This window comes from Echinops telfairi, unplaced genomic scaffold (genome assembly GCF_000313985.2).
Source record: "Echinops telfairi isolate 266 unplaced genomic scaffold, ASM31398v2 ScPeMD7_7467;HRSCAF=8505_1, whole genome shotgun sequence".
Lineage (NCBI taxonomy): Eukaryota > Metazoa > Chordata > Mammalia > Afrosoricida > Tenrecidae > Echinops > Echinops telfairi.
The window spans coordinates 27,544,020-27,557,245 of NW_022111368.1; the positions used below are offsets into that span (position 1 = coordinate 27,544,020).

The following is a 13,226-nucleotide window of genomic DNA, read 5'->3' on the forward strand; positions in this document are numbered from 1 at the left end:
GTTGTGTCGGGAAGGTGAGCATCATAGAATGCCAATTTACTAGAAGAAAGTATTCTTGTGTTGAGGGAGTACTTGAGTGGAGGTCAATCAAACTTTTATTCTAGTTTTGAGAACTTAAGCCTGTGCAGTAGAAGCCCTGGCAGGGGAGCAGGGCACATGAGGAAGCAGCACGCAGCTTCCCTTAGCCTGCGAGGCAGTGGCAGCACCGCTCTTTAAAGTGGAGAGCCTGGTCTGAGTCATGATGGCCAAGGAAGGCGGACCCTGGGCCAGGCCTGGGCCAGCCACGAAGGGCTGGGATTCCAGTTTGGGGGAGAGGGAAGAGCAAGTCATGAAAGACACTTCTTGCTCTGAGCTTCCCGTCCCGCCCAGGCCCACTCTGTGGTGCAACGCCCCGCAGGCCTGGCCTGGTTTTATCCATGTCCTGTTGGGGGTGGACTGGACATGCGCTCCACCGGGCCCCTCCCCACCTTACTGACCGAGTCTGCCCTTGCACAGTGTTGGGCGCCCTAAGCACATGCGGGTGATGGCCGGAGCCCTGGAGGGGGACCTCTTCATTGGACCAAAAGCAGAGGTAACACCTGTAGCCAACCTTTCCCGATTTGGGGTCCTCCTGCAGTAGGAGCTGGTGGTCAGAGCTGTACCTCCCAAGAGGGGCCCTGGGAATTTGCCCTGCAGGGCCAGCTGCTGGGTGCCCCTTCTGGGCTTCCATACTCCATCCCTGAACTTCCACGCTGCACTGTGCTGCCTCCCTCCCTCCCTGCATCCCTTCCTCTGTGAGCTGGAGTGATGGGTCTACTGTGGAGAGCACAGTTAGACCAGCCCATGACTTTTGGAAGCTAGAGGAAAGGACTGACTCTGGAGCCAGGATGACCTGTTCTGGAGGAGAGCAGCGGGGGACCTCCCCTTGAGCTCGGGCCTGATGATGTATCTAGAGGCTGCCCAGCTCAGCCCAAGCCCTCCGGAGCAGAGCGAACGTGGGGTGTGGGGAGCTTGGGCACCTAGGTTTTGGGTGAGAGAGCCCGAGTGCTGCTTGGGGAGAAGGAAGGCCCTGAGGGGGCCATCAGCACTGGGAGAGGCAGCTGGGGAGGGATGGGGCAGGGCAGGGGTGGGGATGGTCCCCACAGAGGAGCTGTAAAGAGCAGGGAAGGCCCGGCTGGATTTGGCCCCCTGGTCGTGCTAACGAGTGGGGCCAGTCAAGCGGTGGTGGATGTGGGCGGTGTCCGTAGAGACGTCAGAGATCCGTGACCGCCAAAGGGAGAGAGCCTGTTAGGAAGGCAATGGCAGGGCCCCGAGAGAGGAGCTGGGAGGGAGCACAGCTCCCCGCAAGCTGATCCCCAGCCGGCTGAAGCCGGAGAGGCTCCAAGTTCAGGCCCTTCTGCAGAACTAGGGTCAGGTGAAGGAGGCCACCCCTGCCAGGAAGGCAGCCGGCAGTTCCTCGCGGAGGGGCCTGATAGCGCATCTGGCTTGTGCGTCCCTCCTGCCGCAGGAGCACCGGGGGCTGCTGGCCATCCGCTACCCGATGGAGCACGGCGTGGTGCGGGACTGGAACGACATGGAGCGCATCTGGCAGTACGTCTACTCCAAGGACCAGCTGCAGACGTTCTCCGAGGAGGTGTGGCGGCCGCCCCCGCCTGCCTCCAAGCGCGCCCACTGCGCCCTCTCCCCTGCAGTGTCCTGCCCGCTGTTTGAGGGCTGCTCTGCATGCACGTGCATGTGTGTGCGTGTACAGCTGGCACACTCACGAAGTGCCAGGCAGAATTTTCCAGAATTCCTTTGAGAGACTAAACTGCTGGCAAATGACTGGGTGGTGGTCTTGGGAAGCAAGACTGGGTGGAGGGCTCTCTGGGAAGATTTCTTTCAGGGTCTCCCCGCGTGCCCAGGACTCTCCCGTCTCTTGTAGCACCCGGTGCTTCTAACGGAGGCTCCGCTGAACCCGAGTAAGAACCGAGAGAAGGCGGCAGAGGTGTTCTTCGAGACCTTCAACGTGCCGGCCCTGTTTATCTCCATGCAGGCCGTGCTCAGCCTGTGAGTGCCCTCGCCTGCGGCCGGACGTCTGTCTGAACCGCCCAGGGTTCCTTCCCGGGTGGGCAGGCCCCGGCCTCCACAGCCGACTGAGGGGACCCTGACTTGGTGACACAGGTATGCCACAGGACGGACGACGGGAGTGGTTCTAGACTCGGGGGATGGCGTCACTCACGCGGTCCCCATCTACGAGGGCTTTGCCATGCCACACTCCATCATGCGGGTGGACATTGCCGGCCGAGACGTCTCCCGGTACCTGCGGCTGCTGCTGCGCAAAGAGGGCGTGGACTTCCACACCTCGGCCGAGTTCGAGGTCGTCCGGACCATCAAAGAGGTGAGCAGGGTGGGGACACACAAAGGGAGTCCGCAGCGGGAAGTGGCCGATCCCCCCTCCTTAAAGTGGCAGCCTCCTGAGCTGGTATTTCTGCCCCGTAGCGAGCCTGCTACCTGTCCATCAACCCCCAGAAGGACGAGGCCCTGGAGACGGAGAAGGTGCAGTACACCTTGCCAGACGGCAGCATGCTCGACGTAAGTGGTTGGCCAGGCATGGAGGTCGGCACGGCGAGGCCAGGGCGTGGGGGGTGGGCGGGCTCGGGCAGAAGAGGCCCTCTCGTCAGCCTCCACCTTGTGTCCCGAAGGTGGGGCCGGCGCGGTTCCGGGCCCCGGAGCTGCTGTTCCAGCCAGACCTGGTCGGGGACGAGAGTGAGGGGCTCCACGAGGTGCTGGCCTTCGCCATCCACAAGTCGGACGTGGACCTGCGCCGCACGCTCTTCGCCAATATCGTGCTCTCAGGCGGCTCGACGCTGTTCAAAGGTGCCTAGCTCGTGGCGTCCGAGACCTGACCATTTCTCCCCATGTCCTCGGTGAATGAGTTCTGTGATCACACGGGTTCTAAAACAGACTCAGTGAAGAGTCTCCCACCTTTGTCCCTGGCCACCCAGTTCCTTCCCCATAAGAGGCACTCAGCCCCCACCCCACCCCCATGCCCTTTCAGCTACTCCACGCCACGCAGGCCTTTACTCGGCAGTGGTCTCTCCGCCGCGCGTGTGACTGACCTCGTGGTTGTGTCTGACCAGGCACCGTCTTACCGAGTCCTGTTGATGGCTGTGGAGGTGGCTGTCGCCATTTCTAACCAGAGGTGCTGCAGTAGACAATCTTGTACCCTTATCATGTCACATGATGAGAGTCTGTCCAAAATAACAAGCCCCTCCTCATGGACAGGCGGAGCGCCAAAAGGCGTGTCCAGTACACATGACGGCTGTGTGTCTGTCATTTGGTGGCCAGCGCACACTTACAGGCCCGGCCAGGGGTGCGTGTCGCAGGTGTTGCAGCACCGTGGGCGACCTTGGAGCTGTTTTCCCCCGTGTTGTGCTGGGTTGGCCGTGGCCTCATGGAGTGTTTGCTGAGGGAAGAGCGTGGTGGCTGGGCCACTTGAGGCGCCACCTCCTCACAGGGAGCCGGGCCCACCCACAGGCCTGGGGCTGTTGCCTCCCCTGTACCCTTAACCCCAGAAAAGGAGTGGGTGGAAGGGAGAGTGGCTGCTGGCTGCACCAGAGGTTGCACAAGGGATATAGCTAAGGGCAGGGAGGGAGCTGGGGTGGTGACCGCAGTTTGGCCAGCAGGCTTGTGTCCGCAGGCTTCGGCGACCGATTACTAAGTGAAGTGAAGAAACTAGCTCCAAAGGACATCAAAATCAAGGTGAGGTTCCGGAGAGTCCCCATCAGGCCTCGGGGTGCTGGGCAGCCGTGACCAGGGGCAGGAAGAGCCAGCGTGGGCTCCAGTCCAACCGCAGGCCCATGCTCCCACCCCAACCGCCCCGTCACCCTCTCCCATCTCCGTCTGCCCCAACTGGCCACTTGCTGTCCTGCCTGGCCCTGTGGCAAGTACCCCCGGCTGGAGAGGTGCTGTCGTGTGGGAATGGGGTAGTTAGGCTGTCGCTTGCTCCCACCAGATCTCGGCTCCTCAGGAGCGGCTGTACTCTACATGGATCGGGTGAGGCAGGGCCCACGGGGAGGCCTGGGGAGGAGGACACCAGTCCTCCCAGGGTGGGCCCTGGACAGGTGGAGGAGGAGGGTGGGGGGTGGGCGGGGAGGGTGTTGCTTGTTTCCCAGGTCAGGAAAATGGGGCTGAGTGCTGTGGGAAGGAGGTTGCCTCAGCCCCCGGGTCCCCCTCCGCACAGTGGCTCCATCTTGGCCTCGCTGGACACCTTCAAGAAGATGTGGGTATCCAAGAAGGAGTATGAAGAGGACGGCTCCCGTGCTATTCATCGCAAGACTTTCTAGTGCCCAAGGGGGGCGTTGGCAGGCTGGGAGGAAAGGGGAGCCAGTGCCTTCAACCCTTTCTGGTCTGGGCTCACATACTAGGCTTAGGGACCCCTGCATGCCCTGAACCCCCAGCAGGAGGTGCAGTGATGCTCCCTGCCGCCGTACCCCTCACCCCCCCCCAAATGTTTAGCATCCTGGACAGGGTAGCTGAGCTGGGCACAGGGATTGAGGAGCCCACCATGGGCTGCCCTGTGTTTCCTTGCTACGATCTTCCTGGGCAGCAACTCCTCTGCAGTCCAAGACCAGTCCCCACATGCGCCATTTCCTCTGGCAGGTTGCCCAGTTGTCTGGTACCTCTGTTACTCCCTTGAGGTGTTGGGAGAGTAGGTAGGTGGTAGTTCCCCGGAGGTGCGTCACCGCTTCTCAATTTGTCCTCCTCTTCCTGGCCTGACGGCAGCCTTGAGGGCCCTCCCTAAGCCATTCCTGACTCTCGTGCTCTGCCCTTCGGGCTCTGCAGGCTGAGTGCCCTGGTGGAGGCCCGAGTGCCAGGCTACATCTGGCCCAGGGCAGGGGATGCCCAGGGTGCAGGCAATCAACTTTGTCACGCTCCTCCCCCTGCAAAACACGTCACTGAGTTGCTGCTCCCTGTCCTTTGCCCCAGTACCCTGGATGGGAAAGGGTTAAGTGTCTTCACTTTTGAAAGAAGCCACTTAGTCTGAAGTCCAACCTGGAGGTGGGGAGCATTGCCATCGCCCACCTCCTCCAAGAACGACGTCCTCACTACCAGTGATCAGGGCCTCAAACTACACTCCCTATAAATGCCCTCCCCCCCAAAATATGTACAATAATTTAACACAGTTGCCTGAAAAAAATTGTTTTTTTTGTAAATCATTATAGTCACAATTATGGACAAAGCTCGGTGTGTGGCTGCGTCTTCTTGTGGCTCTTTGTACTACTGTGTGCTCTTCGGTCCTTGGGGAATCGCCGAGAGAAAGCAGCATGGCCCTGTGGGTTTCCATGGTTGGCGGGGCCCCAGGAGAGTGGGCCTTGAACCTGGCGGCAAAATTCCTGGCTTCATTACCCCTGGTTCAAGGCCTCTTGGGATTGCCCAGGGCTCAGCCCCATCCCACTCCCTCCCTATCCCGAGCTGCAGAGCAGGCAGGGCCCAGGGACTCCAGTGTCGTCATCTGTTCTGCGGACTCGGCTCAGAGGGGCCGAGGCTGACAAGCGGCCACCACCGAAGGTGCAGACTGACGGTGCCTGCGTTCAGAAGAGGAGAGCGAGGGGGAAAGCGGGACGGCATGGGGGAGATGAGCTGGGCTCTAAAGGAAGAGTCGGAGGCAGCGGGAGGGAAGTGAGGATTTGGAAAGTAACCTTTGCTCATTAAATGCTGGAGCACCTGCAGTGTGTGCAGCGGGGTGCCAGGTGAGTGGAGCCCTAGAGATCTAGCCTGCCCAGCCCAGCCCCAACCTGAGATGTCAGGCCAGGAAGAGACAGGCCCTGTCACAGTTCTGGAGCTTAGAGGAATGCCATCTACTGCAGCATCAGGTCAGCTCACTGCAAGAGAGCAGGAAGGGTTGCTTAGATAAAATACGGACTCAGAGGGGCCCTATTGGACAGGGTGGAACCACCCTGTGGGTTTCTGGACTCTAACTCCTTTCCAGGAGTAGAAAGCTCTGTCTCCTAAGGAGAGACTGGTGGTTTCCAACTGCTGACCTGAGAGTTAGCAGCCCAATGCGTAATCACTACGCCACCAGGGATCTTGTTGGTTAGACAGGACAAAGGTATTCCAGGCAAAGGTAGGCACTCGAAACTGGGAGTTGTGGGCTGGAGAGATGGCACAGGCCTGAGTGATGCCAAGTCAGGGCAGCTGCTTCTGTTCATAATGTAAGTGAAAATGTGAACAGAAAGTGAACGCTAGGTGTGGAAGGCCTTGAGGATTTTAACGTTGTCCCAGATGAGGCGTGACTAGCCATAGGGAGATGTGATCAAAACTATGCATTGACCATTAGGATTGGTGCGGACAAGGGAAGGCCCAGAAGCAAGGAAATCAAGTAGGAGGGACAAGAATACGGAGTCAGGCCTGCTCTGCCCCAGGGGTTTTGTGTTGGGATCACAGAGCACTGAGCCTGTCCCTGCTGCCAAGGGGGGGAGAGGATCTAGACCGCCCACCTGGGCGTCCTCCAAACTAGTGCCTCCTCCCGTTCTGCTCACGGCTCCACTTTCTCCAACCACAGGTTTGGAACAGACCACCTCCGCCTCTGGTCAGTTACAGTTGGTTGTTCTGCATGCTGTTCTCCCCACTCCCCCGCCTTCTTTTTTCCATGACCACTGGCTCCCACCCTCCCACTAGCTCTGGGATCTAAAGCCTGACAGCCTTGGTTCCGCCACTTTTCTAGCTCTAAAGTGTTGGTGCTTTCCCACTGTCTGGTGAAGTCACCTTTATAAACTGTATTGTTGCATTTGATCCAGACCCTTTGCGATCTATCCCTTCCCCATTCCGCCTAATGCATCATCATGCTCACTGGCCTGATTGCCTACACTCATGCCTCCTCTCTGCTGGAAGCTAACCCCCTTATGTCTGTCGCAGTTCCATCCAGTCAGGCAAAGCGCAATGCAACATCTTTCCAACTCTTCCAGCAGGATAATATATTGGCTCAGGCTCTGCCATGTTTCACACTTGGAAAAAAATTAGTAGGAGAGTAAGGATAGAATTGAGCTGGGTTGGAGTCTGAATTTCAGAATGAATGCATGGATTTTAATATAGACAGATAGAATTTGGGGGCAGGGCGTGAGGGTCAGAATATGTTTCCTTGCTCTGTGTACTGAGAGAGCCTAGGAACTATGACACCCAGTAGCAGTGAGCACACAGCATCCCAGTCTTGGTTTCTAAATACCATTGAATAAAAGGAATCAGAGCTCTTGGAGGAACTCTAGAGCTACAGGAAAAACACAAGGTGAACCTGGATTATCTTAGGTTGTAAAATTAAGAAGTGTTCAAACATAAGGTCTCAGCAAAAGGCCGCTGGGGCCAACTTGAAGGCGCTCCTGCTGGTCAAATGTAATGGGTATAAGCTCTAGAATAAAGTACAAATCACCGATCTGTACTGACATACACAAATAATTGAGTAACTATATACACCAGGGAGAAGAGAATTCCAATTACTATGTGTGGAAGATCTAATGGAAAAATAATAATGGCCATAATTGTTGCAGTCACATGACTCATCAGTGGCTGTGAAATGGACAGATTGAAGATTGGAAGGATTTGACAAGTGCCACGTAAAATCTTGGACTGGAAAAAGACCTCCATGGGAAAACTTGCAAAGTCCAAATACGGACTGTGGGTTAGTTAATTGTATGGTATCAATGTTCGTTTCCTGGCTCTCGTGGTTATGTAAAATATGGTCTTAGATTCTTCATTCCCTTAGGTGAAGGTGAACAGGAATGCTACGGTTTCTGCAACTTTTTTGGTAAGTCTAAATCATTTCAAAATGGAGAAAAATGAGCTTAGGCTCTAAGCCAAATGGCCTGGGTGCACAAACCTGCTGCCACAATTTAGAATCTGTGCACAATCCTGAGACAGTCATTTAATTGTCACTGCTCCTGGGCTTGTGCTCTCACCTGGGGGTGATAACAATAGCACCTGCCCTCATGGGTTTACTAACAGGAACGCTTTTGCTCAAAGAACAAGAGACATTTCAGGGGACAGTTGAAAGGCCCCTACTAGCCAAATCTGAAACAGATGATAGCAACAGATTATGATCCACAGAATAGGAAAACAGGAGTCTCAGTATTATCAGTCTCCAAATAGAGCCCCATAAGATTACTTGTTATTACGGCGTAGCCTGGCTGACATTAGCTTACTCAAGTGACCGAAGACCTTCATCAGAACTAGGACAAACCAGAGAAGAGCACAACAGCACTGCCCAAGATGCACAGTTGATTCGAATTGCGAGGAGACACCAGACCAAACCAAATTGTTGGTGTGATTTTCAAGTGTCAAGGTCATAAAATGCAAAACAGTAACGATTTCAGAACAGGAGGCTAAAGAGACATGAAAACTGCTCTCTGCGTGGACCTCGCTGCTGAGATCCTGGCCGTCCTAGAGATTTGATGCTTTGGAGAATGATGGGCAAAGACTAGACAAGTTGTGGGATGATGTCAACATCTTACAAGAAGAAAGCAAAAAGTCACTAGGACAGGAACGTGGAAAAGATGGGAGTGGATGTCAGAAGAGGCTTTGAATTTTCTCTCGAATGTAGGGTAGCTAACGCAAACAAAAGAAATAAAAGAACTGGCCAGATAATATCAAAAGGTAGGATGGGAAGACAAAAATAATGCAATGTGCAAAGACAAGGAGTTAGAAAATATAAAGGGAAGAATATGCTCAATATATCTTGAAGAACTGAAGGAAAAATTTATACCTCAAGTTCCATATTGAAGGACTCCATGGACAAAATACTGATGCAGAAAACAAGAAGGTGGAAAACTTCTACACAGTCACTGTACCAAGAAGAATGGGAGGTGCTCAGTCGTTTCAAGAGGTAGCCTAGGATCAAGAATGGTATTGAAGTCCACGCTGCATTAGTGGAAAATGAGGCTCCAGGAATCAACGGAATATCAATTGGCATATTTCAACAAGTTGATGAGGCATTGGAAGCACTCACTTTTCTATGCCAAGAAATTTAGAAAACCACTACCTGGCCAACCAACTGGAAGAGATCCACATTTGAGCTGATTTCCAAAGAAATCAGACAATACAGAACTTATAAAATAAGATCATTAATATCACATGCAAGTAATTAAAAGCCAGTTTATGTGTGGCAATTTTTCTAAATAAAGCTGCTATGAGTATTTGTTTACAAATCTTTTGACAAAACAACCAGAAAGGCATGAAAACCAAAGACAGCATGTGATTCTGCACTGGATCTTTTTATTGGAATATTTAACAAAACTTGAATGAGGTCTGAAGATTGGGTGGTAGAAATCTTCATGTCCTGACTTGGATGGGTCATAGGTAGATACTGAAAATGTCTTAATAGTGACTTGTAGATGATGGGGCATCAGGCTGGCAACGTAGTCACTCTACTTTTCCATAAATTCAAGATTTAACAGATACTATTAGACTACCGCCTCCATTATTTGGTGAAAGGAAGTAGAACCCAATTGCTACACTGCTAAATAGACAAAGGATTGTTATTTTTCCTCTCTACCTGCTCATGCTCCTTATTGCCAAGGCTAAAGCAAAAGTTATTCAAGAATACGTGGCTAGCCTAAAGCAGTGGTTCTCACCCTTCGCTGCTCTTGAAATCACCGAAACTTTGCTGCTGCAAGGGGTCACCTACTGATTGTGCTTTGCTGATCCTGGTGTGGCCTGGGTATTGGGATTTGGCAGTTTCCCAGGTAATTCTAATGCGCAACTAAAATTGGGAACGACTGACACAGGAGGCAAAAGTGGGAGTTTACTGGTCTGTTTCCTAAGGAGCCTCAGTGGCAGCGATCGTGTCTGGCTGCCTACCAAAAGAGTGGTGGTTCAAATCTACCAGGATTCCACAGGATAAAGATTCTGGCAGTTGGCATCATAAAAATTTACAACCTTGGAAACCCCCTGGGGCTATTCTATGCAGTCATACACGGTCAGAAACAACTATACAAGGATCTGCGTTTGTTTTCTGTTGTGGCCATAGACAATTACTACAGATTTGCTGCCTTAAGGCAACACCTTCATCTTACATGTCCGTTGGTTAGAAATCCAACAGTGGTTCAGCTGGGTGAGCCATCAAGAGGTCCGTTTCTAGAGGCAGATTCTAGAAAAATCAAACTCACTGCTATAGCATTGTTTCTTACTCCTAGCAACCCTACAGGGCGGCACAGAACGGCCCCTTTTGAGTTTGAGACTAACTCTACTGAAGCACAAAGGCTCATCTTCCTCCCGAAGAACCGCTGGTTGACCTTGTGGTTATCAGCCCAAAGTATAACCCTCTCCACTGGTTCTCAACCTGTGTGTCGCGCGACCCCTTTGGAGGTCAAATGACCCTTTCACAGGGATCGCCTGACACATCACCGTAGCAAAATTACAGTTGTGAAGTAGCAACAAAAATAATTTTATGGTTGGGGGTCACCAAAACATGAACTGTATTAAAGAGTTGTGGCATTAGGAGGTTGAGAACCACTGTTCTAGAGGCTGCCCACATTCCATGGCTTTTAGCCCCTTCCTCCAAAGGCAGCGAAGTTGCGCCTCTTAGCATTCTTCCTTCACAGCTTCCTCTGATGCTCTTCTGCCTCCCCTGTGATGAGGGGTCCCCTGGACAGTCCAGGCTAATTGCCCTATTTTAAATGAGTTGGTAAGTAACCTAATTCCATCTGCATCCATTAATGTCCTTCCGCAGATATCTAACATAGGTTCCTGGGATCAGGACATGGGACATTTTTGGTGGCGGGGGAGTAGGGGTGGGGTGGAAGTACAGCAGGGCATGAGAGATGTACTGGAAATGGACAGAATGTTAGAAAGGCAGAGAGGATAAAAACAGCATCTTCCTTGGAAATGAAGAACCCAGATCAAGAGTTCCGATAGAAAAGGGGAAGGGATGGAAGAGAAAAATGCAGGAAGACAGATGGGTGGGCTTCTTGGCAACCTTCAGACCAGAAGAATCTTCAGGATCCTTACTGGGAAAGTTATTTAGAACATTTAAGATGAGAGTTGGATAATCAGGATTGGATACACTCTATCATTATTATTCTTGTTTTATCTATGCCCCAAATCACTTTCCTCACCCTATTTCAATCATAAGCCCAGACCTGGCATTCATCTCTAAAAAGCCAAAATTAAATAAAAAAAACAATTCCATTATCTAAGAAACCGCAACCATCAAGCCGACCCCACTCATAGCAACCCTACGTAGGGTTTCCCAGACTACAAATATTTGAAGGGGACAGGTGACCTCATCATTCTTCCGTGGAGTAGTTGGCTGATGGGTTTGAACCACCAACCTTGCAGTTAGAAATCCAACACCTAAACCATGCCACCACCAGCAGGGTTCCTTCAAGTCCATTAATCTCAAACTCACTGCCATTTGAGTTGATTCTGCCCCAGTGGAATTGCACTCATCTTTCTATTGAGAAGGGGCTGGTGGTTTAGAAACACTGGCCTTGTGGCTACCATCCCAACTCATAATCCACTGTCCCCTCTGGGCTCCGTCTCACTCCATTAGCTGATCTGAAAATTTAATCCTTAATTTCAAAATGTCCAGAATTCAAATGATTAGGACTCTTGTTTTTACTAATAAAAAGCCAAAGTTGGTGCATTGCTGTCAGCTGGCTTCTCATATTTTCCTGTCTAGGTTCTCCCTACTTTTCACACCCTCCTTGCAAATAGTCATTGGTTCCTGGAGTTATCCCACAGTCTAGCTTTTACTGGTGCCAAGTCTATAAACTCTGCCTTGATCACGGCTCAACTCTTCAAGTTTCCTAGAACAACTCTCACAAAACCACCTTATCTGGAACCCTCCATGAGAACCTGCTGCCTGCCAGGTTCTTTACAGGTATTAGTAGTTCTTCGAACACTTTAAGGTATTCGTCTTTTTCAGAAATGCAACCAAGTCTAAGAGACCACAGTGACACACCTAGATGATGAAGCCAGTACTTTAAGTCTGGCCAGCCTGCCTCCACGGGCCAGGCTTCTATCACTGTAACACCAGTGTCACAGTCTTTACATGCTGAGGTCACCAGCATAGTTGTGTTGTAATCCAAGCAGTGATGGTTCAGCATTTAAAATTTCCAAGAAGCTAATAGAAGTAGTTAACTATTCCTAATATAAGAATCATCCATTTCTTCAAAAATACAGGAAAGAAGTAAGACCAGTCAATTATGGGAGAAGGAGCCAATGCAATGGCTAGTCTTTATTGAAGAGAAGAAAGCGTTTCGAGTGAGTCAGTGCAGGGGCTCAGTGGGCTAACTGGTGGGGCACCAGCTTGTAATGGGTTCCACAGTTAGGGCATCGCTGAGCGTCACCTTTGTGCAGCCAAAACCAGATGACAGCACTGTTGTCCTCTTCACCTGAAAGGAAAATGAAAACCGAAAGGTGTCTAACCTGGAAAGGGGAAGCTTTCAACATTAATTTTTCCCCCTCAGAAACGAATGATCCAAATAAAAATTATGGTTCACTTGTGAGAGAGCAGTTCAAGCTTCTTTTTTTTTTCAGATGAAAAACGGAGGCCCTAAGTTCACCGGAGACTCTATTGACCTCGTTACAGTCACGGTGCCATGCAAACCCTCTACCATCAAGTGGACTCCGACTCAAACCTTATACAAGATGTCAGAGGCTATAAATCTTCACAGGGACAGAGAGTTTCATCTCTCTCTCTCTCACAGAGCTGCTCTGGTGGGTTTGAACTAGTGACCTTATAGTTAGCAGTCCGGTGCTTGTCAGACAGCACCACCAAGTCACTATAGGGTCTAACAGTTTCCTTGCCCAAAGCAAGATCCATTGTGGTAAGTGTCCCTAGTACCTGAAAAGGTGCCCGGCACAGAGAAGGCGCCTCATAAATACATTCAGAATCAAAGCGCTTTCTCGTGCTCCATTCCCAAATGAACCCGAATCTCTGATACTCTATCCATGCCCCCTCTCCAGTGAAGATGGCCTAGTGAGGCACGATAAGGCTTGTGAGGGCCAAGGCCTCAATGTTTACAATAACATATTTACACACATATCCCCTTTACCCAGTCACTCACACCAAAGATCTGAAGCAGCTTCCAGATAGCCCATGGCATTCCTAGCTGGTGCGCAGGAAGACACACTGTCTAGGTGGACACACAAAAGAAGGAAGATGCTACTCACAGATGCAGCCCACGATTCGCTTGTTGGTGATGGAGGGGACTAAATTAGGGTCCTCTTTAGTGCCTGAGGCTGCCTTTGGAGCAAGCATATTGTATGGATCC

General features: G+C 51.8%; 2 protein-coding genes across 2 annotated transcripts in view; one reads left to right on the plus strand and one right to left on the minus strand.

The window, feature by feature from the left end:
• The window catches only part of ACTR1B (actin related protein 1B), a 9,639-nt gene extending 4,438 nt beyond the window's left edge, over positions 1-5,201 (plus strand). The window contains exons 3-11 of the mRNA XM_004704357.3: positions 496-571; positions 1,487-1,612; positions 1,901-2,025; positions 2,140-2,356; positions 2,458-2,550; positions 2,661-2,835; positions 3,659-3,720; positions 3,974-4,014; positions 4,202-5,201. Of these exons, the coding sequence (XP_004704414.1) occupies positions 496-571; positions 1,487-1,612; positions 1,901-2,025; positions 2,140-2,356; positions 2,458-2,550; positions 2,661-2,835; positions 3,659-3,720; positions 3,974-4,014; positions 4,202-4,304 (1,018 nt within the window). The 3' untranslated portion in view covers positions 4,305-5,201. The remainder of the gene's footprint in view (positions 1-495; positions 572-1,486; positions 1,613-1,900; positions 2,026-2,139; positions 2,357-2,457; positions 2,551-2,660; positions 2,836-3,658; positions 3,721-3,973; positions 4,015-4,201) is intronic.
• A 6,952-nt stretch (positions 5,202-12,153) lies between these two features.
• The window catches only part of LOC101641935 (cytochrome c oxidase subunit 5B, mitochondrial), a 1,995-nt gene continuing 922 nt past the window's right edge, over positions 12,154-13,226 (minus strand). The window contains exons 2-3 of the mRNA XM_045283943.1: positions 13,126-13,177; positions 12,154-12,344 (exon numbers count right to left, since the gene is read on the minus strand). Coding sequence (XP_045139878.1) covers positions 12,232-12,344; positions 13,126-13,177 — 165 coding nt within the window. The 3' untranslated portion in view covers positions 12,154-12,231. The remainder of the gene's footprint in view (positions 12,345-13,125; positions 13,178-13,226) is intronic.